This window comes from Rhodofomes roseus (genome assembly GCF_022264815.1).
Source record: "Rhodofomes roseus strain CIRM-BRFM 1785 chromosome Unknown C8Q71scaffold_20, whole genome shotgun sequence".
NCBI classification, from domain to species: Eukaryota; Fungi; Basidiomycota; class Agaricomycetes; order Polyporales; family Fomitopsidaceae; genus Rhodofomes; species Rhodofomes roseus.
This window is the reverse complement of record NW_025952976.1, coordinates 17851-44721: the sequence shown is the minus strand read 5'-3', so window position 1 is coordinate 44721 and position 26871 is coordinate 17851. Positions and strand designations below refer to the sequence as shown.

Sequence of the window (26871 nt, the reverse complement as noted above, 5' to 3'; positions counted from 1 at the left end):
CTTGATGAACAAGCAACCAGGCTCAACGAGATCAACGACAGAAATGCCGCTGCTATCGAGAGTTACCAGAACATCCAACGACAACTCCACGAATCCGAGATGGCGCTAGCGAACGTGAACGATAACCGTCGGTTATACGCGCAGGATCCGTACCCGATACATGATAGCAGGAAAGCAGCCCATGCCGACTTGACGAGGAGCGTCGAGGCCGATTACCGGGTTGCGGAGGACCAGAGACGACGAGCTGGAGTGCAAACCAGACAAGCGAAGCATGAGAAATGGGAAGCGGAGAGGCAGAAACGTGAAGCGGAGGAGGATGTCAGGCGAGCCATCGAGGAACGCGAGAGAGCCGTCGCTGCGGTAGGGGCGGCTAGGCAGGAGCAGGAACAGGCTCTGCAGGCCTTGCAAGGCGCTAACGCTGTTGCGTCTCGTACTCTCATCGAGCAGGAGGAAGCGGAGAACAATCTCCGCCAAGGCATCCGTCCCGTTATCGTACCGACGGCGGACGAGTCCCAAGCGGCCAGGGAGCGTCTCGGATACGAAGAAGGCAAGTTCCATGTCGCCATTGCGGGAATCGCGGGTAGCGGAAAGACTTCGCTGGTCAATGCTTTCCGCGGGCTTCGCAACAGCGATAGAGACGCAGCACCTACCGGTGTCGTCGAGACGACCAGCACCATCCAGCGGTGCCCGGACCCCATGCCTAAACGTCCCATTGTCTGGTACGACGTACCGGGTGCGGGCACGCTCTCCGTGCCGGACTGGCAGTACTTCACAGACCAGGGTCTGTACGCTCTCGACTGCATCATCGTCCTGTTCGACGTCCGTCTCACCTCCACCGACATCGACATCCTACGCGACTGCGCTCGCTTCGGAATCCCTGCCTACATTGTACGCTCCAAAGCTCTCCAGCACATCCGGAACCTTGCCAATGACATGCCCGATACCGACACGGACGAAGACGAGGACGATGGCGGCGCGGGTGCACGGGGACGGGCGCGCGAGTATTATATCCAGGAGACCCGAGCGAGTGTTGCTCAGAACCTGGACGCCGCAGACTTACCCGAACAACGTATCTATCTCGTCGACAAGGATAGTCTCGCGAAGGTAGTGAAGGGGAGACTAGCCAATGACGAGATCGACGAGACGAAGCTGGTTGACGACATCTTCGTTGAGGCGCATCGCAGGCTGGGTGCGGTAGAGCCCTGATATCTCATTATACGCCATATTCAGCGTCACGGTAGTATCAGTGGGCGCTCCTTCATTATCACGTCTACATTTTCTACGCCTCGTCCCGCTACTATCATGCAAGTATGGAACCGGCTACGATCGCTGGACCAGCAACGAAATCCTGACTTTCTCGCCACCCGTTGGCCCTCTCTGGTATGTCCCTGAAGTCCCTTTGCGCGGTTTCCTGTGAAGCTATGCATCAGAGCGTCGACGACAAGTGATAGGTTCCTCTGTAACCTGTAATCGGCATCACAATCCGGGAACGCAGCAAGACGCGGATGTGCAACAACGAGGCCAAGAAGAGAAGGTCTTACGCTCAGAAGTTCATTCATATTTGACAGCTTGCCGTTAACATTTTCACGGCGGAACAAGGACTTACCAGAGAGAGCCAGTACTAATGGTGATCTACGCTGCAGCAGCATACAAGATCCGTACCATGAGGTGTTGTAGAGGACGGTGATCAAGAAGCCGCAATACACTGAAGGAAGTACAGCCTGCCCGTTACTGCGTGGTGGTCCAAGTACGCAAACATCAAAACCTTGTGCCTGCCCGGGAAGTCAAAGTGTTGCGACAAGCTGGCAGAGTATACTTATACTACGATCGCAGGCACTATAACGCCGTGATACTTCGATAGCAACTGCCAGTCCGCCTTCGCATACAGGGCCCATTCTGGTAAGTATTCGTGGTCGGCGGTGGTGACGGTCTGCGTCCCCCTCACAGTGCTGTGGATCTATGTCACTGACGACACTTTTCTTGAATAAGAAGACCTACCCGAGTACGATCGCGGCACGATGGGAGGCAATGAATCGAGGATCGATGGTTTGGAGGACCAAGTCCGCAGGCAGGAAGATACGCTGCAGGCTGCTATCAAGCAACAAGAGACGATGTCAGAGATGCTGAAAGGAGCAACGGAATTGCAGAGCCGCGCCGCAGAGGCGCTCAAGAAGGCAGAAACCACGGCGCGCGAGCAGGAGAGGCTCGTTCGGGACGTGAACGAAGCTAAACAGAGGGCGGACGACGCTAGGCAGTTCGCAGAGGAGCGCGCGCGCGAGCTGCGTGACGCCGTGACGAGGCTAGAGGAGGAAGCGAGGAGGGCCAGAGAAGATCGTGCAGAGGCAGAGGCAGAGGCAAGGAGAGCGCGAGAGCAGGAGCGAGAGGCGAGGCACGCACAAGAGGAGGCCGAGAAAGCGGCGACGGCTGCGCGCGAGGGGAAGGAGGAGGCGGAGAGACAGTTGCGAGAAGGGATACGGCCGATCATCGTCCCGACACAGGCGCAGTACGAGGCGGCCAAGCGGAGATTGGGCTATCAGTCCGGCTACTTTCATTTCGGAGTCGCTGGCATCTCTGGCAGCGGCAAGTCGTCGCTCATCAACGCTCTGCGCGGCATGCGCAACAAGGACAAGGGCGCTGCACCCGTCGCCGTCGTGGAGTGTACAACGGAGGTCACCCGCTACGCTGATCCTAGCAGCGACATGCCCTACGTTTGGTACGACGTACCTGGCGCTGGCACGCTGAAGATCCCCGACTGGCAGTACTTCACCGAGCAAGGGCTGTATATCCTCAACTGCATCATGGTCATCTTCGACAATCGCTTCACAGCGACAGACATCGCCATCCTGCGCAACTGCGCCCGCTTCCAGATCCCCTCTTTCATCGTCCGCTCGAAGTCCGCGCAGCACATCCGGAACCTCGCGAACGACATGAGCGGCGGTGACGACGATGGAGATGATGATGCGGACGGTGGCGATCTGGCGAGGGCGCGCGACCGGTACATCCAGGACACTCGCGCGAGCGTGGCGGGAAACTTGGCCGAGGCCGGCTTGCTCTCGCAGCGCGTCTACGTGATCGACAAGGACGTCTTGGTCAAGGTGGTCAAGGGCAGGCCGTCGCGCGACTGCATTGATGAGGAGGAGCTGCTCAGAGACATGTTTGCATTGGCGGACGAGCGTGACGGGGGATCGCAGGCGGTCGACGCGTAGGCATGACAGCGCTTCATTGGTTGCTATGCGTATGCAGGTACTATAGGATTCTGGGAGCGCACGCCGTTCTTCGACTCGATGATGTGTATGTGGGTCGAAATACACATGGGACAGACTAGTAATCTCACGGTTCAGAACTATCTCGACTGAAGAGAAGTGACCCACGACGCACCTCAGCCGATGTTTCTCGATACGATCGCATACTTCCTTCTTGTGGACCGGCGCGTCGTGATTTTGTCAAGCCCATGTCTCATTGTTGGGAGATGTCATACAGAGTTTGTTTCGGTGGTCTGATGGGGGTCGGCTTCTGCAAGGCCAGGCTGTGAGCGCGGGTAAGTGGCGTACATTGTGGTGCTACTATTACATGTGAACGCGGTCCTCGGGTGTCTGTGCACGGGCGTGTCAAGACTGCTGGGCCATGTGGCCGTTCCGAATGCGTACAATCCGCGCGTGGAGCAAGTTTTCGTCGTCGTCGTTATCGAATTCGTACGGGTTCTCTGACTCGTTTGCGATGTACGGATTGTTGAGAAAGGAGAGATGAGGTGGTGGGTTTTTGGGGAGGTCAAAGTAGCTCGTCGTATGCGTGTGGCACTCGAGTGTGCTGAGCTGTGCCCACGGGATCGGTACTCGTAGCGTGAAGTGTCGGGGCCCGCCCGTGATTTTGTAGAAGACCCAGTGCCGTGTTAGACCGGTTGTGGCTGCGATTCGGCCTACGCCGCTCGATGTGGCAGAGGATCGGAGCGTGATGGAATGGTTAATCGCGAGTTGCACTGTAGGTCTCGTTGCTACTATCCAAGTCGTTCCTTTCCTGCCTCCTAATTCTGGTCGATCCTGGACCTCCACCACGATGGCGATCGTGGCGGGAGAGACTGGAGGGAGGGGGGAAATGGGAAGAAGTGCTCGTTCGGCCGTGACGGGGAATTCGTTGTCGTCCTGGGGCTGCTACCCCGGGACGTGCTGCCTGTCGGCGTTGCTTGAGCAGCTCCTGGGGTGCTGGGCCGTCGATACGGATGAGCTGGCATGGGTGTGGTAGTTCGTGTGGGCATCGTGTGAGGCGTGGAGAGGGGAATATATTTCATTAAGAGTGGGCGTTCTACTCGTAACGTTAAGGTTTCGTAAATGCTGACGTTTGGGCGGTCACCTTCATAGGACTATGGCAGAGAAGGTACCCACTTCGAGGACTAAGGCGCTCCCGGACCATTCAAGTGTTGGGGGGATACGTACAAGGGCAGCCTAGCCATGGGGGACTAACACCGGAGGTGTGAGGCGTAACGCCGAGCCACATGTGGACGTGGACTTGGATAATACATGTGCTTCACGGACTCGTGTCCTGGACCTCGGGCCACGTCGCATTGTATTCGGGGACTACATGTATTCGGGACGGTGCTCGCTTTCGGCACATCCGGTGGAGGTCCAGACTCGTACCCGTCTAGGCGCGGTGGGTTCATGACTGTACTTACCAGCCAGTGAGTGCGATATCCGACAGATGGGCAAAATGAGTATACGGGTCCTCGGAGCCAAGATTGCTGGCCGTCCAAACGGAGAGCTTGCTGCCAATGCCTAGCCCATTAAGCCACACACAGCGCAAGGCGTCCCGCCAGGCGCCTCGCGGTGTATGCGGCCTGAGCAGTGTGCACGACGGAGGAAACGTTTGTCGTTCCATCGCCTAGGCCTTGGGAGATTGAGGAGGACGAGGTTGACGGCGCGTATAGCAACACCTGTTGACGATCTGATGCTCATGAGTTCATTCAGTGTAATTGTCCAAGTCGCCGCCAGTGAGCATACACATAAGGTTGCATAAACAGCGAGCTCATGGCTCATAACAAGGATTACGATTAGTCGTGTAGTAAGGTATGTCACGCAATGGTGATAGTCCAAGGAAATATGAGATTATATATCCGACTCGCCTTACGATCCCCGAGGAGCATCCAGCGCTCAGCCCTCAGAAGTCGTCCACGTATTCCACGTAACCGTAATGCCGCTTCCCCCTGCTCGGGCCCTGATAGTCTGTACTCCCCGTGAGCCGTACTACAATAAGCATCAAAGAAGATGAACGCACAGGAACTCGTGTCGCGAACCCTGTTGACGCCAGCGACATCGGCCAGGTTGACATAGCCCTCCGCGTAGCTGCTGCCACCAGCCGCGCTCCCGCCTGTGCCTGCGCCCGCACCGGCACCGACCCATCTCGCGCGACAGAAAACGCAAGTGACGAGCTGAGCCTTCGAACGCGCCGTCGTAGCCCCTGCCACGCAAGTCGGTCAGCTCAACGAGGATCGAACGCGGGTATACCGAACGCGACCTACACTGCGTGAAGCATTCCTTGTGCAGCCCGTTCCCGCACTCCTCGCACCACACCAGCGTGTTCTCCTTCGCGCGGTGCATGTTCTCGTAGCAGATCGGGCAGTCGTCGTCCGGGCCGGGGACGCGTTTCTTGTCGGACTGTTTGGCCGCGGCGGAGGACGAGGACGCTTTGCCGGTGGCCCGCGCGTACGCTTCGCGTACGTGTGCGTGTGCAAGAGCGTTGGGCGCGAGCGGGGCGTGCGAGAAAACGTCTTGGAGCTCCGAGGTGAGCAGAGCTCTGTGGAGAAGAAGATTAGGCACTGAGGATGAAGAGCGGGTAGAGGAGCGTACTTTTGGTACCAATACCCAGACGCCTGAGTGACTTGCAGAACTGCTCGGACAGTCAGCACTCGTCAAGTGGAATGCTAATCAAGGAGACTACCTTTCAGGAAGATGAACAGCTGTCGGGGATGTAAGTGCATGCAATGAACAACATATGGAACAAGCTTACGATGTGTTTGCAATGGTTGCCCTTCGTGGCATCAGGACCTACATGTACGCACTCAGCTCCGCAGATACGTATATCAACATCATACATACAGTTGCAACTAGGTGTCTTGTCGACGATCACAGTGTACACCTACGTTCGCATCCGTGTCAGAGGTGCGCGACCAGTTAGCCACTCGGGTCACTTACGTTCCCCGTCGACCCAAGGACACTGAACTCTTCCTTGAGTTCGTCACCGTTCCGCTGGCGATCCACCATGTAGAACCTGTTTCATGGCATGTCAGGTATCGACGACGCGTGCAACGCGCAAAGAGACGCGCCTTTGAGAGATGACCCTGTCCAGCCGATCCAGGATGTTCTGCGGGCACTTTGCCCTGAACCTAGCAGCGCGTTTCTCTCCAGGAGGAGCTGCGTTGGCTTTCTTCCGCTGTTTCTTCGCAGGCGGCGCTGCAGCCGAGGCCGACTGAGTGGCTGGCACGCTGGCGGAGACGTATGATGGCGACGCATGCGAGTACGGACGCGCTGGACGCGGCGGCATCCAGCTGTCGTACGCGTCGAGGTCGAGGACTTCTGCCTTGCGCTTGGGCATGGGTGGCAGGACACTCGCGGAGGAGTATGTCGCGAAGAGAGGACGAGAAACGCGTGGGGCGGGGAGGGGAGGCGGGGAGAGAGCTTTATAGCGGGAGCGCCACCGCCAGAGCATGCTCGGACGAGCAAAGCAAGCAGGCGGGATTCCCACGCCATGGTCCTCTCCCGCTCCCTCCAGTGGCTCGCACACGCTGCAGCCACCAACGCCCGCAACGCCGTCCTCGCCGTCCTCGCCGCAGGCCCCGTCCCCCGCCATGTCGCCTTCGTCATGGACGGCAACAGGCGGTACGCGCGCTCGCACCAGAAGCGCGTCCAGGAGGGCCATGCGGAGGGCTTCATTGCTCTGCGGCGCGTGCGTAGTCCGAGCGATGTATCCAAGCGAGTGGCATTGACCTCAGAGCAGGTGCTGGAGATATGCCTGCGTCTGAATGTGCGCTGCGTGTCTGTCTACGCATTCGCCATCGAGAACTTCAAGCGCATGCCGGAGGAAGTCGACGCTCTCATGACGCTCGCAGAGACCAAGCTCCTCGAGCTCTGCCAACACGGGTGCGCCTTGATCCCCCCTACTGCCACCCCTGCTGACTCGTCGCGATGCCGTGAAGCGACCTGCTGCACGAGTACGGCGTCCGGCTGAACGTCCTCGGCAAGACGAGCCTGCTCCCGCCAAACGTACAGGCTGCGATCCGCAAGGCGGAGGATCTCACACGGGACAACGACCGGTGCGTGCCCCGTTCTCCCACCTCCGAGCTCCGGCTCCGTCCTCGAGGCTCGGTTCCTGTGCACCCACCCGCCGGAGGACTTCCTCGCCCTACTGAGTACGCGATAACCCCACCCTGGCGGCGGCACACGTCGCTTGTCTTATCGACACGCCTGTTCCTGCAACAGCTGACCGCCGTCTTGCTTGCATACCGCAGTGCGATCCTCAACCTCTGCATGCCCTACGCCGCCCGGAACGAGATCGCCACAGCCGTCGACCTCGCTATCGAGGACGCACTCTCCAAAGCGGCAGAGGACGGCTCCAAACCGTACGTCTCTCCGGTCTCGCCGCTCGCCGCATCTGACCGCCACGCTCTCCCCGCCGCCACCGCCACCCCAGAGAGATCACAGAAGACGATGTCGCCGCTCAGCTGATGACCACGCGCGCGGGCAGCCCCCCGCTCGACCTCCTCGTGCGCACCAGCGGCGTCCGCCGACTGAGCGACTTCCTCCTCTGGCAGGTGCGTCCCGCCCGCCCGTCTCTCCTCGCCCTGACTCTGATCCGCGCGCTATTTGCCGCAGTGCTGCGAGGACACGCAGCTGCAGTTCAGCCCGACATACTGGCCTGATTTCGGCCTGTGGGACTTTGTGCCGATCATCTTGGATTACCAGCGGCGAGCGTGGGCCGCGTAGGTCGCTTGCTCTTAGGACTTTTGTATCGTAACTTACTGTAATACACTGCCTACCTTCGTGGATACGACTGCAGTTCAATTGTGAATCGGTATCTTGCCTGAAGGACCGCAACACCACAACAATCAATGTTCCAGTCGACCCTACGTTCTGATCCACCTTACTAGTACAGTACCCCGATAGCCCATGTCTACATAGGGCTTCGCCCTAACGCGACAATAAACAGGATTTTACAAACAAACACCACAACAAGTTTTCAGATTTATGCTACTTTCCATTGACATTCGGCATGCGCTCCTACGTGCGTACTGTACAGAAAGCGACGATTAAGTATGTAATGATACAAAAAACCACAGAGACGGGGCACAGATGTGTATATGAACAGAACGAAACAATGATGCATGTAGCAGATCGAGCAATGAACGAACACCGGGCGCAGTCATGGCATACACAGCCTGCAGGGTCAAGGGGCATAGGGCATACTGGACGCCTGCGGAGGCTCCTAGCGAGCCCCGCGCAGCACACAAGGAAAGAGATGAACTTGGCGAGTGGTGATACACCGCACCGCGGACGAGAGGTGCAGGGCCGGACGAGCCATCAGGGCGGTGGTCTGCGGCACGAGGCGCAGGCGCGTCGTCTAACAAGCGTCGAAGAGCGAACGAGCCCGGCGCAGCGGCGCACATAGTCCAGCAATAAGTTAACAGCTACGTCGAGGCCGCGCCAGCCGGACGGGACGGTCCCGCGCTCACTCGACGACCTCAAAGCGGCTCGCCTCGACGCGGCTCCGCTTCGGCTCGCGCCCGTCGCTGCCGTCGTCGAGCCCGCGCTTGACGCCGCCGCTCATGCCGTCGAGCGAGCCATCGAGCGAGCCGACGCCCGTGAAGCTCTCGCCGTTGACGAGGTTCTGGAGGATCATCGTGTACTGGTCGTCCGTGAGGCCCATGCCCGCGAGCGGGTTGATCTTCCCGTCGTCCTCGCCGCCGGCGAGCCCGCTGAGCGCGAGCGCGGCGCCCTGCATCGCGCTCGCCTGCATCTGGAGCGCCTGGTCGAACGACGCGTCCGAGAGCGGCGGGATCCCGACGGAGCGCGGCACCTTCGACATCGTCTGGATCACCTTGAGGTGCATGAGGTGCTTCTCGAGCATGTCGAGCAGCCCGTCGCGCGTGAACGGCTTCGGGAGCACGTCGTTCATCCCCGACGAGTAGTACTTGATGATCTCGTTCGGCTTGCTGTTCGACGTCATGCTGATGATCGGCGTCATGTGGTCGAACTGGCGGATGAGCGACGTCGCGGACACGCCGTCCAGCTTCGGCATCACAATGTCCTGCGTACCCCCAGTCAGCTTCACGTCCGCACACACACATCGCGTAGCAACCCACCATGAGCACGAGATCGTACTTCTCCAGGTTCATCTTGTTCACCGCGCCAACGCCGTCCACCGCCACATCGATCGTGCACCCAAACACCTGCAGGAACTTGCTGCTCAGCCTTCTGCTGACCGCATCGTCGTCCACGAGGAGCACCCGCGGGGGCACCGCCCACCCAGGCACATACGTGCTCCTGCGCACCCTCAGCGTCTGCGCGCTGCCCGGGCGGCCGCTCGGCGACACCTGGGTCGTGCTGGGACCCGCGCCCGCCGCCGCCGACGCCGAATCGATCGCGGACGCCGCCGCGCCAATGCTGTACGGCGCCTTCGTGTTGCCCTCGTCCTCCTGCTCGGGGTCGCAGCCCATGCCCTGCGGCGTGGGCATGACGACCGAGTTGAGCGCCTGCGCGTCGACCGAGTTGAGTGCTTGCGCGTCGAACGCCCAGTTCCCGTTCTCGTCCTCGAGCGTGCTCTTCGGCAGGAGGTGCCCCACGGTGAACACCTGCAGGCCCTCGTGCGTCATCACGCTCTGCGGGTAGTTCAGGCTCAGCCCGCCGTTGTTGAAGGAGAACTCAGCGCCACCGAACGCAGACGCGTCGCCCTGCGCTGCGCTGGACGAGCCTTGCTGCTGGCTGCCAGAGGAGGACGAGGACGCGCCGCCGCCGCTCTGCGAGGCCGCTTGGGCGATGGCGGCCTGCGCCTGCGCGAGGGCTGCCTGGCCCTGTGCGCTTGCGGGCCTCTGGCGAGTGAGCTCTTCGATACGCGCGAGGGCATCCTGGCGGCTCATCGGCCTGACGATGCCCTCGCCCATGCCCAGCCCATTCACCGCCGCAGCGATCCGCGCCGTCGCGTCCTGCTGCTGCTGCTGCTGCGGTTGCTGCTGACCCCTGCTACTTCCACTGGCGCCGGAGCCGGACGCGGAGCCGGACGTACTCTGCGGGGGCGGCATCGCGAAGCTCATGCCCGCGACCTCCGCCCTGCGCGAGATCTCGTTCATCTGCGCGAGGCTCGCGCGCGCGATGTCGCCGTCGGGGAAGCCGGCCATCATGCGCTGCGTCTCCGTCGCGGGGAGGAACGGGTGGTTCACGTCCTGCACGGTTTGCGCCTGTGCGGAGGGCCCGCCGCCGCCGGGCGCAGAGGGCGGGTTCTGCGCGGAAGAAAGCTCTTCGGCCTTGATCTTGCCTGTGGGGGTGAGTGGCACACGGGAGGGTCAGTGGACACGGGCGAGACAGGGGAGGGACGTAGCGTGCATGGACATGTTCGAGATACCAGCGACGAGCAGCGACGACGACGACAGAGACGTGCAAGTCGAGATGTGGCCAGGACCGAGAGGTTCGAGAGGGAGTTCGAGACAGTGCAAGGGTCGAGGCGGGAAACGAGCGGCGGCCGGGGCGCGTCGAGGCGCAGACGCGTCCAGAAGGGGCCAGACCGCGGAGGCGGAGGATGCGTGATGGGTCGTTTTGATTCGCGTTTCCATGAGTGCGTGGGGATTCGGCGTGCGATGCGTGGGTGATGCCGGCAGAGCGAGAGTGCGTTATTGCAAGTGCGAAGAAGCGGGGGTCGACATTAGAGCGAGAGCGGGTGCAGAACCAGAGAAAGCGCGTTGTTGTACAGAGATTTGAGCGTAATTCGAAATATGCGAACACAGAGCAATAAAAAAAGGGAGAAACGGGGCGCGCTCAGCATCGGACATGGGGAACTCAGGACTGGAAACCCCCACCATTCTCGAGCTGCAAAAAGTACTGTATCAAGTTCTGCATCAACCCGTCCTGCTGCGCCATGTTCCGCTGAAAGTTGACCATCTCGGTGAGGACGCTCTGGTAGTTGCTCTCGAGGTTGCGGACGTGGGCGACGAGCTCCTCCTGGTCGCGGGCCATCTGGTCGAGGCGGGCCTGGAGGGCCTCGACGGAGGCGCTGGGCGGGGTGGGGGAGTTTGTGTGGGCGGCGGACTTGCGTGCGGCGGGGACTTTGCGCTTGATGTTCTCGAGGGCGTCGCGGCGGTCGACGTGGAAGTCGGGATGGCGGAAGGTCCAGCTCTGGGGGGGGGGGGGGGGGTCAGTGGGGCGGGGACGGTGGGCGGGGAGTGCACGCACGTGTTCGCCAAACTGGTTGTCGTCCGAGTTTTTCACCTGGGGGCGTGGGAGTGAGCAGGGCGGGCGGGACGGGGTGGGAGCGCGCACCTTGTGAAAGTCGTACTTGTTGAGCTGGCGGACGAAGGAGGCAAAGTTGGAGTGCTTGAACATGCGGGGGAGGATGGACTTTGTGAACTCGTTCATGTCCTTGACGACGAAGCAGTCGCCGTGGGGGCCCCAGGAGACGACGTGGGACCAGGACGTGTCCTCGAGCATCCTGGGCGGGGTTAGCGGGGGCAGGGAGAGGGCGCGGGGACGCACTTGTAGAGCTTCTTGACAAAGTCGGAGGTGGAGGGCATGTCGGCCTCGCCCTCGTGCTTGACGGGGTCGTGGCTGGGGGCGGGGGCGCGGTCGTCGCGGTCCATCCTCTTGGAGGGCGGCTGGGGGTGGCGGGGGTGGTCGGAGAGGGGGCGGAGGGGCGGGGAGAGGTCGTCTCTGGACGAGGAGGTGCGGGCGGGCCAGGGGAGGGTGGGGCCGAGTGGCGGGGGCGGGAGCTGGGCGGCGGCGGTGGAGAGGGACGGGTGGGGGTAGGTGGGCGGGGGGTAGCGGGTGTTGAGGGACGAGGAGGGGAGGTGGGCGGAGATGGGGGGGAGGGTGTTGTTGGACGAGCGGGAGAAGGAGGCGAGGTGGTGGAGCTGGGACGGCGGGGGCAGCTGGGGCGACGTGAAGAGCTGGCGCGACGAGTGTGGGTAGGACGGGGACTGGTCCATGGTGGGCGGGCGGCGGGCGGCGAGTATAAGACGGGCGCACGGTCCAGGCGGCGAGAGGCGGCCAGAGGCAGGAGAGTCCGGAGGGGCGATGGCTGCGATGCCAGTCGGCGCGTCTGATCGTCTGTTATATGCCTCCTTCCCAATATATCCGCCGAGAACCTTATTTCCCCGGCCATCTCCTCCCATCGCCATCCGTGCCTCCCCCGCCCCTCTCCTCGTCGTCCCTCACAGCGAGCACCCAGTCGACGCCGTCCCGTCCACGCCGCCCCGTCCACGCCGTCTGCAGCCACAGCCCAGGCAGCACGCCTGGACCGCCGCCGAGGCTTCCAGGGGCTTCCAGGCACACCCAGCGCCTCCCGCCGCACACGCTCGCGACGCGTGCAGCTCCCACGCGCCCCGGGACGCCGCGCCGAGTCCCCCCCCGCCATCAACCCCGTCTCGAAGCCCTCCCCGCCGCCCGCACCGCCGCACCGCACACGCACGGGTGTGAGCATGAGAGCGCGGGAGATACGCCATGTCCATGGTCCCAACATGCTGCTGATCCATTCAGCCGCCTACAAATTCGGATCCCACCACTCAACGGCCCCACTACAAATTCGCCCCCTGCACCGCTGCGCCCCGGGCCTGTCGCTGTCTCCCATGCGCGGCGCACTCGTCGTCCGTCCGTGCGCAGGATGGTGCACAGCGGCGGCGGTTGTAGGTCCAGTGGAGGCGGAGGCCCACATAGCGGAACCTTTTCATTCTCCCCAGATCCAATCCTGCTCGGAGCCGGCCACTCCGTCGATCACCAGGCGGTCCGATCATCCACGGACGTCACCAGCGTCGACAGTCGAGAGCAGGCCATGGACGACCTAGGCCTCGCCGCCCATTCGAGCAAAGCAGAGCGCAGTGGACGCATACAGTGCAGCCCTGCTGTCGCACGCGTGACCATCATCATCAGCTTCCCTGTGGGTTGGCACACGCGGCCCAGGCGGGCCCGCGAACACTCGGAGGCGCGCCTGGTGGGCTCGAGGCCGTCTCGTTTTAGGCCTGAGGGTCCGCCATCGCTGGGGGTGTTCCGAGGACGGAGCGTGCCGTCATGCTACCGGTGCGATGTGCAGTGACGGGCGTGGGCAGGGCGAGCACTGCAGGGTATCTCGAGGGTCAGAGTGCGTCCTCGTCTTCCACCCCCGCGCACGAGAGGGCGAACGCCACTGGGATCCCGACCTTCTCGGGATCCTCCAGACGTCGATCACATCTGCGAACACGCCCTCGCATGATTGGCGGGCCTGTCGGAGGCGTCCACAGCCCAGACCGACTTGTGTTCAATGACGAGTCCGCCGGCGAACCATCCAGGCAGTGCTGTCCAATCCCGGCTCGTGGTGTGCCCGCCAATCACCGTCGCGCTCTCCATCCTGGCGAGGTCGGTCTGCACGCTCGAGCGCGCGAGCCTCCGTGGGTGCGGCCCTTCGCGGTACGTGCCGTCGAGTGCCCACGGACGTCGACTGCAGCTCAGGTGCGTCGCTCGTCTAGGCATGCCCCCGTCAGCCGTCCAACACGCATTCATTTCTGAGTCTCCAACTGGCCGTTGCACCCCGACATTCTCGGGAGTCAGAGGCGCGACGAGCCCAGAGCCCACCGGCAACCCATACAGTCGATCTCATCTCCACCCCGCCCCAGCCAATCGCACGACCCATGATGCATGACGGCGGGCCAGGCCCTCCATGAACGCGAAGCTCTGATCTCCTCCCAGCCAATCTTGGCCCCGTCGACCAATCGCCGTTGTCCCCCGCTCGCGCCCGGGACCGCCGGGAGTTCATGATCGGCGCTGCGACTCCGTGGCGCTGCGAAGCTTGGGTAACCGTGAAGTGGAGACACAGCCCCAGCGGCGGACATACCTGATCTCAGTGTGCGCTCGACTGATCTTCAGGCCCGTACATCCTCGTCGTGTTGCGCGACTCGACGGTGACTTATCCCGACGCAGGTGAGGATCCATGACTGACCACTCCTCACGCTGAACAACCGTTCCGTAGCGCCATCTCCTCTCTGACTCGGAGGGAGGCTGCTCAGTTATGCCTGCGTGTGCCCATCCTCGTCAATGTAGGTCCCCTTGGGGAAGGATATAACGCATCTCACGCTCGACATCGACGAGTCTGAGTTGCTTGATGCCGCTGTGGAGTTCGGGTATGGAGCAGACACAGTAATCGCGCTATATAAAGGGGACACGCTCTCCAAAGTAAGCGTGCAGATTGAGATCCCTGTCATGAATGCATAGCAAGACATCGCGGACAGTGGTCGTTCGAACCTAGTTTATTGCCAGCTCACTCGGGCAGACCTAGTGCTCAATGCTCGCAAACGGGGCGACGACGCAGAGCTAATGTTTTACACCGCTTGTGCAGTTCTGACGGAAGGCAAGGACGTAAACGATCAGCTGTTTCCCCCGCGGCGACAGCCATACCAACCTAGCTTGTGCCAATCCGCCATCCGCAAGCTCCGCTATTGTTTGGGAAGACGCCAGAGTGGACGCGGGCGGCTGGCTGGGAGATGGCGGGGTTGGGAGACGGTCCGATGTCACTGACCTCGTCACCCCAATGCTCGCGACTCGCAATAGACTCGGGTTCCGCCACGGACTGTGCTATCTCGAGCTCGGCGAACACGTCAACGGGTGAGCTGATCCTACTCCGCAGCGTCTCCATAGATCTGACTTTTTCCCCAGCGTGGGCCACCGCAACCCTCCTCGCTCCCGAGCGTCTTCCAAACCTTCACATTCACGCAGTCTATCACGGATACTCTTTACGAAACCTCCTGCTCGCCACCCGCACAGAGCTCCGCTGCGTACTCCGAATGCTCCCCAACATGCCCGACGTCTGCAGATACGTCCCTCTGGTATAGCTTCGCAGTCACTTCAGCATCATTCTTGTAGCATTTACAGGACCGAGCACGACTCGGACCCAGTGAGGGGACCGCGATAGTCATATGATGCGGCGATACGTGGGGCTGCCGCCGGTGATACTTCTGTTGTACTGACCGTAATCTTTGGCTTGCTCTCGAAGTTCTCGTACGTCTCATGGCCATTGAAACTCTAGCACACGGCTAACATGGGTCCCAGGCGATCAAGACGGACCCACACTGTGCCTGCAAGCGACAAGCTACCTTCGCGCTCTCGCGAAGAGCGAGGTCCAAGCCCTCCCGTATCAGCGGCAGCAAACGATAGCCGTGTAGACCAGCGCGTCGCGCGCGCGGATGTCCCTGTTATGTGCGTTTACGCATATGTGACACCCTTTCAGGTTGACATAGCTGCGCGGCGCCTCTTTCGCGATGATTTGCTGATCTATTGGACTGTCTGAGGCTCTTGGAGTTGACCTGTACCCTCATCGTGGCGCGGCACTTTTCACCTTCCGTTCCGTGCGATTGCCGCGGCCTTGACCGCCCATGACCGTGACTTGGATGTTCCTCAGGAGGAGCTGCGAGTGATGCATGGCGCGCGTTCGTCAAGGTGCATACGCGCCTAGACGATGAGGCCGCCGGAATAGGATTCACAGACAGGGTCGTCTGGACAACGTTCCCTATTCAGTAAACAAGCCAACCGTGACCACAACTTACTGGGTGCACGAAGGTATGGTTCCGTCACAGCCGCACTCAACTCCGTGTTCAAGCAAGAGCTTCCCCCACCCGCTGGCACGCCGGGAGTAATATAGTAGGTGACCGCGTCTGCCTGTGTCTGGGCGCGGGCGCGTACGTATCGGTCGTGTACACTAAAGGGTGAGGATGGTGAGTGCCATGGTCAGATAAGGGTCAGGCAGCGTCTGTTGACATTCTCAATGCAGCTGCATGAGCTTCGCACTAGGTTTATATCGCACCTCCCACGCCGCATAGGTACCCGAAAGGAGTGCCTAACGCGGCCAGCCATGTCTCGGAGATACCATATGCTACCGCCTCGTGGCAGATCTTCCACGTCAGGATCGTCGTTGTATGACTTGGATCCTCCTGCAGCTCGGCGCGAAACGAGCTCGGTAAGCTGAGGAGAGGTGAGCCGTGTATTTCATTCCCGTTGCGGATGTCACAAGCCAGTAAGGTTCTGCGTCTCCTGCCGCATGGGACAATATTCATCATTTGAGTGTCCCACTACCGTCTTCCCTGCCATCGACCCGGAGGATTCGGCGCCGAATGTCAGTGCGGTTCGGACACGACCAGTCATCGTATTCCCGGTAACAGACTGGCCTCACTTTATAGACCGAGGAGAGAGAAGCACGCAATGGCTAGGACCTGAAGCGGGTCCTCGTCACGCTCCACCTTGGTCTCGCCGCTCACAATGGCTTGTAGTCCGACAGTGACGGGTACGACAACCGCCGCGCTCACCTTCGAGAGCGTGTCGACTTCGTATAGCGCGGTTGTCGTACCTGCCACCTCCCCGGCGACGACAGAGGCGCTGTTGTGGGTCTCCGCTCGTCAGGACCTAGGGCATACTCCCGCGGCGGACTGGGGAAGCTCTACGTCCGATGCGGGTGAGCATATTTACTTGTGTCATTCGCTGCCACCCCCGGCCGATCTGATGGGTTGCTTGCAGGATGGGGCTCCTTGACCCTCTCCGTCCCCGTGTCCCAAACATACACGTACACGACAGCTATCACAAGTACCCTCTACGGAACGGGCTATCCAAGCACGACCCTTTCTGCGTGCCCCAGTTTAACAACAACGCCGGTCGCGACAGGAGCCAACAACGACGCAGCGGCGAGCCATGCGCGCGTAGTACGAGGCATAGCAATTGGCGCAGCCGTCGCCGGTGTGCTGGCTCTACTCCTCGCGATAGCTGGCCTCATATTCTTCTGGTGTGTTGTGCCGCGTTCGTCATCAGCCACAACTTGACCTATAATAGCACGCGAAGGAAACCGAAAATGCCCGCTCAACAGGCTCAACAGCAAAAAACAGTCGTGGTACGAAAGAATGATGATAATTGTCCGCACAAGAAACCGCTTCCCTGTGCACCGCGGTATGTGTGATATCCCTGTGAACGCCACCAAATTCACTAATAACCACTGCAGTAAACAGCCTCCTCCTCAGTGCCCTCACCCTCGGATCCCTCCACCCGTCTCCGATCCTTTCCGTGTCCCCGATTTACCACCGCCTGCGCCTCGTGCACCTCCCGGATTCTCTCCTACAACTCACGGGTTTCCTGCTGCACCCCCTCCCCCTTTACCTGCAGCGCATCTGCCCGTTCTCCTTCCGAACCCCGGACCTCCACATGTAGCCCCTGCACCTCAGGTCCACTGGCCTGCTCCGGACCCTGTCTCTCCTTCCACACCCGCACCCACACCTGCGCCTCCTTCTCCCGTCGTCGTAAACGAACCAAGAGCAGTAAAGAGAAGGAGCCCCAGTCTGCCCAGATCGCGAGATCGCTCCCCGCCGCGCACGCACACGCAGCCTCCCATCGGGGCGTTCTTCATCCACCATAACATCACTCGCCACTATGTTCCCTCGCCATGTGTGCATGGACACAGGAGCTGCGTGCACTCAACTGCTCACGGATTCTGCCCCGTCCATGGATGGGGGCGCTGACATGAATGGCTACCCGCTGGTGTGTGGTATGCATGCGTACTGGTTCTTCCGGGATCTTTACTGGATGTGGCAAACCACCGCAAAAAGGTACAGCAGAAACATGTTGCCCGAATAACCACGCGCCACATAATAGACACTACTACAGCATCAAAGAAAACACGAGTAGGAGAGAGGAAATTCATAAAGGATACACAGGTAGAACGACGGCTGCGACGACGTAGACAACGAGAACACAAACGGCCACGACGGTCATGACAAATTATGAATGTTCCCGCGCGAGCGAGGACGGCACATGTAACGTATACGAGGAGACGGCCACAACAATACATACATTGACAATCAGCGGAGCAGCTACTCGGGGCACGCGCATGCGTGGGCGTCGTCAAGAGGAGTCGTCTAGAGTCCATAGCGTACCGAACCGAACCAGAGCGGAGCACATACATATGACACGTCGAGGCGAGCACGACACGAGCAGCGGAAGATGGATGGAAGGGGAAGGGAGATGATGATGCACATATCATGACCGCTCGAGCTTGCCCGCCACTCCCGCCGCCTCGTCCCGCGCCTGCCCAAGCTGTGGATCGATCCCCGGTACGATCGTCAACGGGCCCTGCCGCGGTGGTTCGCTCGAATGAGGATGAGGATGGGGGTGCGGCGCGTTCGTCGACATCGCGGGGTTGATGGTGTCTCCTCCTGGCGGTGGCGGTGGCGGCCCCTGAACGGGAGCGGATGCGGACGCCGAGGCGGACGTCCCTGCGGTGGGTTGAGGCGCGGGTGGGGGGTGTACCGGCTGCTGTTGGCTTTCAACACCGACGAGAGCAGAGCGGAAGGGGGAGGGGGCGACGAGCGAGCGGTGGAAACGGGCACGGAAGTCGTTCGGGGGCGGTTGCGAGGGGTCGTGCGGGACGAAGGGCATGGGATAGGGAGGCGGTGGCGGTGGCGGGGCATTGTTCGGGTCGCCTGGATTAGAGCCGTCGGGTGCCTTATTCGCTGCGTGATGTGCATAGTGCATGCGTCGCTGCAGAGGGGAGATCAGACGAGTTGGATGCCGTGGCCAGATCCTGCGAGAGGACTTACCTGCTGATCCCAGTGGTCCCAGGCTTGTGCGATGATGGGCTCGAGGGAGGTAAGCTCGTCGTTTGTCATGTTGAGCGTGCGGAGCAGGTGTTGCTTGAGGAGGGGGGCACAGGAGAATGAAAGGAGAAGGGTAGAGGCAAATGTCTGTCCCCCTGAGAGCTGAGGGACGCCATGGGGGAACGGCGGCTCCTGGATGGCTTGCGGGTGCGGGGGATGGGGCTGCATCTCGTGAGGCATGACGGGCTGGTACTGACCCTCAGCGTTGACCCGATACTGCATCTCCTCCATACCAGGGATAATCTCGTTGCCCATGTCCATGCCGAGCTCGCGCATCTTGCGAGCCTTGACGAGGGCACGATGTTTGCGTTGCCGCTCCCGTGCGGCGGAGCGGACACGGTCTCGCCTTGCGATCTCCTCAACGGTGGGATCGTCGGACTTTGCAAACTCTGAGATGGAGGTGGGCATGCCCCCGGGCGCGGGAACCTCGACGGGCGGGGGCGCAGCCCCTGTGGGCTGCTGGACCTGTGAAAGAGCAAGAATGTTATTCAGCCCAGCCTGACGGTCCCTCTCGCGTTTACGGCGCTGCCGCTCTGCAGCCTTCTCTCGCTTGTGTCTCTGGCTGGGGGTCTCGTTCTCGCGCGACCGCTTGCGGGACGCGGAGGGCGTTGCGGGGAGCTGCATGGGCTGCTGGGGCTGGTCGTGGGTGTGCTGAGCGGGGTCCATGGAGAACGAGTATATTGACCTGCGCGACGATGCGCCCGGCGTCGGTGACCGTTACGGAGTGCGCCCGACGATGCAAGAGCCAGTGACAGTCGTGACGAAAAGTGACAACCGCGCGCACAAACACTGTCACACACCTTATGTACCCCCTGTGGCGTGGGAACGCGCCCGAGTCCGTCCCTTTTGTCGCCCATAGTCGACGCTCTGTAGCGAAGGCGACGTTCAATTGGGCTGCCAGTCTGGTCTCGAACCTATCTCTATTCTACAAAATCATGGAAGTATCTACAGTGGTCTAGTACCGGGACTATGCGTCCTTCAGCTCGGCACGCCCACTGTTCACAAACCTAGACAACACCTCTACCATCGGCCGTCTACACTCCTCGTAGTTGAACTGGTTCGAGTGGTCCAGGTTCGGGTAGTACAGCACCTCCAGGCCATTCTTCCGACATCTGAATTGCACGTCCTCCGAGCCCGTAAGGTACTTCAGCACCTCCGCCGAGTCCACAATCTGGTCTTGGCCACAGAGTATCACCGCCGCCTCGCGGCCCGCAAGGTCCTCCTTCCAGAGCACGTTCTCTGTCCAAAAGAAGTGTCGCGACAACGCGCGTGCGATGTCTGCGTCCCGGCTCGCAAAGTACCACAGCTGGAACTCGCTCGCGGAGCGCGGCTCCCGGTACACGAAGTTGTACGCGACCGGCGGGAGGTAGAGCAGGAATGGGATCGGATCGATGAGCAGCGTGGCGGTGACGCGGGCCGAGAGCGCGGGGTCGCGCAGAACGTGCGCGGAGAGTACGGTGCCGTAAGAGTGTGCAGCGAGGACAAAGGTGGAGATTTGGTGGTGTGCAAGGACGGTGGTGAGCGCGGCGAGCATGTCCGCGCGTCGCAGGGGCGGCGGGGAGATGCGCATGCTGATGGAGAGGTTCTCGATGGCGATGATGCCTACGTCTGGGTCCTTGTCTACTAACTCGCGGAGGAATGTGACGTACGGCCAGAGACCGATCTACATCAAGAATTCAGCTTGTACCGCAGATAGAAACATCACATTCCGTACCCCGATACCGTGAAGGAAGACGACAGGCTGCTTGGTCTTTGAGCGGTGCGGCCGGTACCAGTATGAAAGAGAAGGTTCAGGTGTGCGCTGCGAGAAGAGCGACCACATGCGGAACGGGAAGGAGGAGAACGGGTTCCTGGTGCAGCAGTGATTGAAACCTGCAAGCGCTAGCCCGGCGCAGGTCACCGTATCGACCAAGCCCACGATCTGCTGTACAGTCAGACCCCTACGCGTCATCGCTAAGACATGCAGACTCACCGCATACCAGACCAACGGTCTGTGCAACATAACGACAGGGTCCAAGGTGAGGCGCATGCACTTTGCCGTTTCGCTCCAGCCATCTTCGAAGGGGCTGCCCGTGTAGTCCTCCAATTTCGCCAGGTAGCCCTCGATTTCGTCATTCCATTCCGGACGCCCGTTTTCCCGATTGCAGCCAAAGAGGGCCCACAGCAGCCACTCCCTCATATTCTCGCGCTTGATGAGGGAGGTTTCGCTGCCGAAGAACCAGCCCGACGCCATGTTCATCTTCGCGATGTAGACAAAGCAGTTCGAGAAGAGCTTCTCGCGCTCCTTGCGGGTCAACGGAGGTGGGTGTGTCGCGGCCTAATGAAGACAAGTCAGGACGGCCGAACTAAACGTCCGAGAAGCATGTGAGTATAAGGATCTGCGAGACTCACCTTCTGGAGTAGATAGGACCGCGGGAGGTATACGAAGAAGTAGAAACATGCCTCAGCTAGCGCATACGCTCCCAGCCACGGAGAGTATAAAAGTCGGCCTTCCCACCAACTAGCGAGGGTGTAGAGGATGCTCAGAGGAGCGACGAGGCGCAGAGCAGTGATGCATATTCGAATGAAGATGTACTCCGGGACGGAGTCGGATATCATGTTGGTCTATTCGTGGTCGTCCGGAGGTCGTTGCGGTCGTGCTGGGAGGTTGCAGCAGGTATGTGGGTTCCACTGTGAGCGATGATAGGGAGCCAGTGAGTGCCTTGGGGCTGGTGGACTCATCCTCCCCTGGCGGACGCCTGCAAGCGCTGCTCAGTGTTTTGGGGACGCAGCCACCGCGCCACCGGAGAATGCCGCAGCTTCAGTCTCCGCCCGGCGGGAGGGCTCGCCATCTTTCCCTCGCCCCGCCACCCGACTCGCACGCCCGACGACGATGGCAAAGAAGAAGAGCAAGCAGGTAGGCTCAGTCAGGCTGGCCAGACTACTCGATGCTGACTCTCTGCAGATCATCCGCCCTTGGTGCTGGTATTGTGAGCGGGAGTTCGAAGATGACAAGGGTCAGTCGCCCCCAACCCCGGCCCACCGCCCACTGACATTTTCTCCCAGTTCTAATGCAGCATCAGAAGGCCAAGCACTTCAAGTGCAACATGTGCCCTAGACGTCTCAACACCGCAGGAGGTCTCGCAGTCCACATCCAGCAAGTCCACAAGCTCGAGCCAGACCAGTGGGTATCGCACGCTGTTGGCGCCATATATATGTCTCACTTTACTCTGAAGGCTGCCTCGTATCGACAATGCACTACCAGGTCGAGACGGCTACGAGGTGGAAATTTTCGGGATGGAGGGTATCCCTGCGCCCGACGTGGCCGATTATAAGCGCCGCAAGGAGATCGAACTGGGACTCAACCCCGGCACAATCTCGCAGCCCCAGTCTAAAAGGCCCAAGCTGGACAACCGTCCGCTCACAGAGGACGAGCTCAGGGCACAGCTCGCGGCCCACAGGGCCCTCATGGGCGCCGGCGAGAACACCGCTGCGCCTGCAGCCCCTGAGGCTACAGGCGCCGTCTACGGTGCCCCTCCACAGGCGTATGCTGCCCCGCCCGTCCCTGCCATGATGCCGCCCCCGTCGGCGTCTCCGCCAGGAATGGTACCGCCAGGTGCGCCGCCATTTGTTCCAGGCGCGTTACCTCCGCCAGGTTATCCAGGAGCACCTCCGTTCCCGCCGCCGCCAGGAATGCCTTACCATCCAGGGTAAGATGTCCGACCAAGTGTAAAGATCACTCACGCTAATCATTCTCTTCCGCTCAGAATGCCACCTATGCCAGGCTTTCCCATGGCACCGCCATTCGCGGGGTCTCCGCCACCCGGTATGCCTGGGGCCCCCGGTGTACCACCCTTCCCTCCTCCGCCCGGCATGCGCCATCCATTCCTGCCTCCATTCCTTCCTCCCGGTGTCAGCCCACCGCCTGGTTTCACACCTCCGCCAGGCGCAAACGGTATGGTTCCGCCGATGCCTATGCCCCACGGTGCGTCGCCCTCACCAGGTGTCATACCGGGCATGCCCCCGCCCCCGATGGGCGTTCCTGGGGCATCGTCTCCTCGACCCCCTCCTGGTATGGTACCTGCACCCCCTTCAATGAGCGCTACCAACCCGCCTGTTGCACCGCCGCTGACGCTACCGAATCCGAGTCTGGCGCAGACGAACCCGCCGTTCAAGAAGGCGACGGTGCTCAAGTGGGACGATCCCAACTTCTCTCCCGTGCGTTCAGTGCTCATTTGTCGTTCAACCATGACTCATCTGTATTATAGGAGGAAAAGCGTGCGACGCACCCCAAGTACTATTTCCCCAAGGACGGCGATGCGCAGAAGCACGCCAAGGCTCAGGCGCAGCAGCAGCAACAGCAGCAGCCGCAACAATATGCAGGTGGTGCGCCCGCTTACGAGGAGTCGCGCGGGAAGAAGCGTGCACGCGCGGAGGACTTCTTGTAGATCCCGCGCCTCAGGTCAGCCCGTCTGTTCCCCACCTTGACTGCCTTGGCAACAGCGCAGTGGATTAACGAGGGATGGAGAGGAGTCGTTGGGAGACCACCAGTCCGTCCCATCCGTTCATGCTCCCGTCCCATTGCTCCGTTCTCATTCTCACGCTGGCTGCTGAAAAGGGATGTTGGCTCGGTGGACCAGAGCGCCGAACAGCGGTACGAGGCTTTCCTGTCTGTTTTCTCCTCCCCCTCTCCCCCTTGGTTTCGTATCGCTATCCTTACAGCCTTGCTCGCGCGTTATGTCGTACGGTCGGTGTTTCTGTTTCTGCCCTATACTTATCTCCATACGTTGTGTGCAATAAAGAAGGTTCGTCTGCTGTGCGTGCGTAGTGGGTATACTCACGACAGGTCCGCTACGCGCGATCATCGCCGTCGTCGCTGTCAACCCTCCGCCATCGTTGCGACGGTGTGATGAGTGCTGGCAAGAAAGGAAACATACACTGCGAAAGTCGGTCGTCAGACACTGGCGGATTTTGAGTTAGTACTGACGGTCTGTATGATGGTCTCTGCATACAGGTTGCCCAGTGCGTCCTCTCTGATGTTGGGTAATAGGAAAGTGGCACTGGTGAGTGCTCGCTGTCATGACAGTATCAGTATCATTAGTTTGCCTGTGTATACCTGCGCACGGACGGTAATGTATATACAGTCGCTATGCCATCGAGAGGATCATCTTGAGACAGTTGCACCGAGGTTTCCATCGTCGGTGCCCCTCTTCGTATGACAACACGTTCGGCCATCCATGAATCCCTTCCGGGACCTACGCGGGCTCACCGGTCACCATGCACGACGTGTACGACTCGTCCTGAGAAACGCATACCCATCCGCACGTATAAGGCACATTGGCAACGTGCGCTGTGGTCATTAGCCTCTCAGGCTGACTTGCCCTTCGGCATAGGGATTGTGGGGTATGTCTGGTTTGTCTGGATGTGTCACGTCACCAATCATTAACAATCGGCATCTATGCAAGGCAGAGGACACGGCAGACCTGTGGTATGTACAAGGTCACCTAGACCTCAAACGTTTGAGTAAGCATTCATCGGCCTCTGGCTCATGCTGCTGGTGACTAGGATTCCCCGTACCGCGTCTCATTTCCTTTGAATATAGCTACCGCGTAAGGTTCATCATCATGTACGCTGTATTGTGATGTTGCTGTATGCCATTCGCACATGATGGTATAGTTTTCGATTCCACCGACGGAAGCCTGAGCTTCGTACTGAACCAGTCAACGGAGCTGCTGCGTTGATGTATCATGTCACTGTCAGTATTGAACGCTGGAACGAGTCTAGGTTCAGATTTTACACAGATGAAGGCATACCAACACGCCCTACATTGTAAGAAGGGCGATAAACTGGGATACTAAATTATACTGTTGCGTCCCAATTTACACCAGATAGAATAGTCCATGATTAGAGTAAGAAAATACCAATACAACATCGATGATTGAGAGAATGTATAGAACCGATCAATACGCAATGTGCGCCGCCTTGCCCTCCCACTGTGCCCAGTTCGACAAAAGCCCCTCCGCCAAGAAATGCGCGACGTCCTCTCTAGAGATGGTATACCCGTCCCCGAGTTCGCCATCCTTCAATCTGTACGGCTCCTTCCTGCCCTTCTTCGTATCCGCCTTACACGCCCCGCTCGTCAGCAACGCCGGCCTGATCGCAATTACATGCGTCAGCTCGCCGAACGCAGGGAGATTTGGCAGGCTCGTCCAGGTAGCAGGGAGGATCTCCGTATTGGGCGTCTCCGCGTCCCACCTCCAGCCGGCGCAGTGCGCGATGACGCGCTCCATGGCGAGCTTGTCGACGTGTGGCCCGCGGAGGAAGTAGCCGTAGAATGGCTTGAGCAGGAGAGGGAGCTCTGCATGCGCGGCGCGCGTGATGCCGATGGAAGAGATGATGACGAACCGCGGTTGCGCGGAGGGCGTGCGGAGGGCGTGGGGGATGGTGGTGACGAGGTTGAGTAGGGACTTGGTGCAAAGGTCGTGGGGGTGGACGAGGAAGCCCTTTGTCGCGTGGAACGTCGGTGTTCCGCCTTGATGTAGGAGGCGCAGTCAGACGTTGTCGGTGCAAGGAGTAGGAAACACAACTGACCGATACTGAAGAGGACGAGGTCTATGGTGCCGTCCTTGGCGTTCTGAGCAGCTTCCCAGCCGCGCTGTACATCGTCCGCTTTCAACGCATCGCCCTGCACCAGGCGTGCCGTGCCTGAGCGGATGTAAGGCTGGATTACCTCGTCGTTGTCGAAGGCGGACGTCGAACGCAGGAGAAAGGTCACCGTAGCCCCTTTTGCTATGGCGAGGACCGAAATCCGATTAGCGACGCCGAGGAGAGTTCAGACAATGAATGAACTTACCAAGGAGGCGACGAGCTGCATGATACCCAATGTTGCGGGAAGCACCAAGAGCGAATACGTTCATGTTGAGTTGGTAGACAAGTAGGGGAGGAAAAGTAGGTAGCAGTCGCTGGTCAGTGTCGTTCCAGGAGCACTCATGCCGTCTCTTATACCTACTCTCGAGGCTTGATGGCCGAGACATCGAGGCCCCTAAGAGCAGAAGCGATGCCGCATTGGCAGGTCACACAGTTCGGGGCACCGAAGCGCAGTACTAAGTAGCATCTGCCGCTGTCATTGTCAACTAGACGCAGCAATGACTCGCCATGGACCCTATCATGGCGCTAGTTGGCGCAGCACTCAATATTGGAGACACTACCTGGTTCGGCGAACGCCCGCCGATCCCCGAGCCAGCATCGCATCCAGTTCGTCTTGCAGTCTGCATATCACAGTCAACACGAGGACGCAGTACTACACTGACCGATCCGCAATGAAACAGGCCGTCAAGTGGTAAGCGAGGGAGGAAGGATTTGCAGACTGTGGCCACGACAGCCCGCACGTCCAAGATGTTGACGAGACCGACATGCACTGCGCCCACGTCACAATTTATCTAGTACGCGGTGACGAGGCAGACCGGCAGCTCACAAGGCGGATGAACGTCGGGTTTCCGATGTCGCGGGTAGGGCGTTGTTTCCAGTCCGAGGTACTTAGACGGTTCAAACAAGGAGGTAAGATGCGCGCACGTGCGTCGGATTAACATTTGGTCTACAACAGCTCCGCGGGATACGTCCTAATGGTGAGACTCCTTTGCGATTTGCGCAGCGTACGGGTTGCGCGGGTCATTGCGCCAGGTCTCGGCTGGAGGATTATGCGCAGTGAGCGATACGTGGCACGGCATACACAAGGCAAACGCACACTTGACACCCATGTCCTGCGCCTTTGCAACGAGGGCGAAAGTGATTGCGCCAGCGATAGCGAAAGGCCACAAAGGCTTGGCGACCTAGAGAAGGGGGGAGTCAGACGGATAGTGGAGGTCGCAGACGAGGGAGACGTGCAGGAGTCGGCCACTTGCGGAGACCCAGGAAGCTCATGGCGAGTGTAGTCTAAGCGAGGAACAGTGAGAGCTGCGCAGAATGTGGGATGAAATGCGAGACAAACGCACGAGACGATGTGAGGGAAGTGGACGAGGAGGAGGAGAGCCTTGTCGCTGCTCGGCCCA

At 60.2% G+C, this 26871-nt stretch overlaps 11 protein-coding genes across 11 annotated transcripts; 5 read left to right on the top strand and 6 right to left on the bottom strand.

The window, feature by feature from the left end:
- Positions 1 to 99: 99 nt before the first annotated feature.
- Positions 100 to 3206, top strand: C8Q71DRAFT_713738 (P-loop containing nucleoside triphosphate hydrolase protein; the record flags this gene model as incomplete). The annotated part of the gene is made up of 2 exons (XM_047920935.1): positions 100 to 1194; positions 2412 to 3206. The coding sequence occupies 2 exons, from the start codon at positions 100 to 102 to the stop codon at positions 3204 to 3206; spliced, it is 1890 nt and encodes a 629-aa protein (XP_047775611.1).
- A 1740-nt stretch (positions 3207 to 4946) lies between these two features.
- C8Q71DRAFT_814528 (uncharacterized protein) lies at positions 4947 to 6737 on the bottom strand. Its single transcript, XM_047926089.1, has 9 exons — positions 6314 to 6737; positions 6183 to 6258; positions 6087 to 6126; positions 5998 to 6035; positions 5929 to 5947; positions 5838 to 5877; positions 5510 to 5784; positions 5266 to 5448; positions 4947 to 5213 (listed from the first exon to the last, which is right to left on the bottom strand). The coding sequence occupies exons 1-9, from the start codon at positions 6694 to 6696 to the stop codon at positions 5149 to 5151; spliced, it is 1119 nt and encodes a 372-aa protein (XP_047775610.1). The 5' UTR covers positions 6697 to 6737; the 3' UTR covers positions 4947 to 5148.
- Positions 6738 to 8208, top strand: C8Q71DRAFT_775220 (Decaprenyl diphosphate synthase-like protein). The gene is made up of 6 exons (XM_047924593.1): positions 6738 to 6933; positions 6985 to 7127; positions 7184 to 7300; positions 7496 to 7606; positions 7678 to 7798; positions 7860 to 8208. The coding sequence occupies exons 1-6, from the start codon at positions 6850 to 6852 to the stop codon at positions 7968 to 7970; spliced, it is 687 nt and encodes a 228-aa protein (XP_047775609.1). The 5' UTR covers positions 6738 to 6849; the 3' UTR covers positions 7971 to 8208.
- A 504-nt stretch (positions 8209 to 8712) lies between these two features.
- On the bottom strand, positions 8713 to 11830 carry C8Q71DRAFT_798399 (HSF-type DNA-binding-domain-containing protein; the record flags this gene model as incomplete). The annotated part of the gene is made up of 6 exons (XM_047925813.1): positions 8713 to 9291; positions 9347 to 10515; positions 11054 to 11369; positions 11427 to 11462; positions 11514 to 11682; positions 11727 to 11830. 6 exons carry the CDS (start codon positions 11828 to 11830, stop codon positions 8713 to 8715), a joined length of 2373 nt encoding a protein of 790 aa, XP_047775608.1.
- Positions 11831 to 16466: 4636 nt separating this feature from the next.
- C8Q71DRAFT_860620 (uncharacterized protein) lies at positions 16467 to 17402 on the top strand (the record flags this gene model as incomplete). Its single annotated transcript, XM_047927813.1, has 4 exons — positions 16467 to 16659; positions 16722 to 16983; positions 17031 to 17144; positions 17204 to 17402. The coding sequence occupies 4 exons, from the start codon at positions 16467 to 16469 to the stop codon at positions 17400 to 17402; spliced, it is 768 nt and encodes a 255-aa protein (XP_047775607.1).
- Positions 17403 to 18227: 825 nt separating this feature from the next.
- Positions 18228 to 19468, bottom strand: C8Q71DRAFT_798398 (uncharacterized protein; the record flags this gene model as incomplete). Its single annotated transcript, XM_047925812.1, has 2 exons — positions 18228 to 18728; positions 18788 to 19468. 2 exons carry the CDS (start codon positions 19466 to 19468, stop codon positions 18228 to 18230), a joined length of 1182 nt encoding a protein of 393 aa, XP_047775606.1.
- A 192-nt stretch (positions 19469 to 19660) lies between these two features.
- C8Q71DRAFT_775203 (uncharacterized protein) lies at positions 19661 to 21595 on the bottom strand. The gene is made up of 4 exons (XM_047924592.1): positions 21236 to 21595; positions 20817 to 21161; positions 20559 to 20765; positions 19661 to 20507 (listed from the first exon to the last, which is right to left on the bottom strand). The coding sequence occupies exons 1-4, from the start codon at positions 21440 to 21442 to the stop codon at positions 19812 to 19814; spliced, it is 1455 nt and encodes a 484-aa protein (XP_047775605.1). The 5' UTR covers positions 21443 to 21595; the 3' UTR covers positions 19661 to 19811.
- A 121-nt stretch (positions 21596 to 21716) lies between these two features.
- On the top strand, positions 21717 to 22537 carry C8Q71DRAFT_713443 (uncharacterized protein; the record flags this gene model as incomplete). The annotated part of the gene is made up of 3 exons (XM_047920912.1): positions 21717 to 21840; positions 21890 to 22007; positions 22060 to 22537. The coding sequence occupies 3 exons, from the start codon at positions 21717 to 21719 to the stop codon at positions 22535 to 22537; spliced, it is 720 nt and encodes a 239-aa protein (XP_047775604.1).
- Positions 22538 to 22550: 13 nt separating this feature from the next.
- On the top strand, positions 22551 to 23346 carry C8Q71DRAFT_240975 (uncharacterized protein). The gene is made up of 2 exons (XM_047917232.1): positions 22551 to 23041; positions 23092 to 23346. The coding sequence occupies exons 1-2, from the start codon at positions 22592 to 22594 to the stop codon at positions 23269 to 23271; spliced, it is 630 nt and encodes a 209-aa protein (XP_047775603.1). The 5' UTR covers positions 22551 to 22591; the 3' UTR covers positions 23272 to 23346.
- A 1437-nt stretch (positions 23347 to 24783) lies between these two features.
- C8Q71DRAFT_798395 (uncharacterized protein) lies at positions 24784 to 25740 on the bottom strand (the record flags this gene model as incomplete). The annotated part of the gene is made up of 3 exons (XM_047925811.1): positions 24784 to 25355; positions 25415 to 25612; positions 25677 to 25740. The coding sequence occupies 3 exons, from the start codon at positions 25738 to 25740 to the stop codon at positions 24784 to 24786; spliced, it is 834 nt and encodes a 277-aa protein (XP_047775602.1).
- Positions 25741 to 26297: 557 nt separating this feature from the next.
- Positions 26298 to 26832, bottom strand: C8Q71DRAFT_775196 (uncharacterized protein). The gene is made up of 2 exons (XM_047924591.1): positions 26708 to 26832; positions 26298 to 26652 (listed from the first exon to the last, which is right to left on the bottom strand). Exons 1-2 carry the CDS (start codon positions 26741 to 26743, stop codon positions 26443 to 26445), a joined length of 246 nt encoding a protein of 81 aa, XP_047775601.1. The 5' UTR covers positions 26744 to 26832; the 3' UTR covers positions 26298 to 26442.
- Positions 26833 to 26871: the final 39 nt, after the last annotated feature.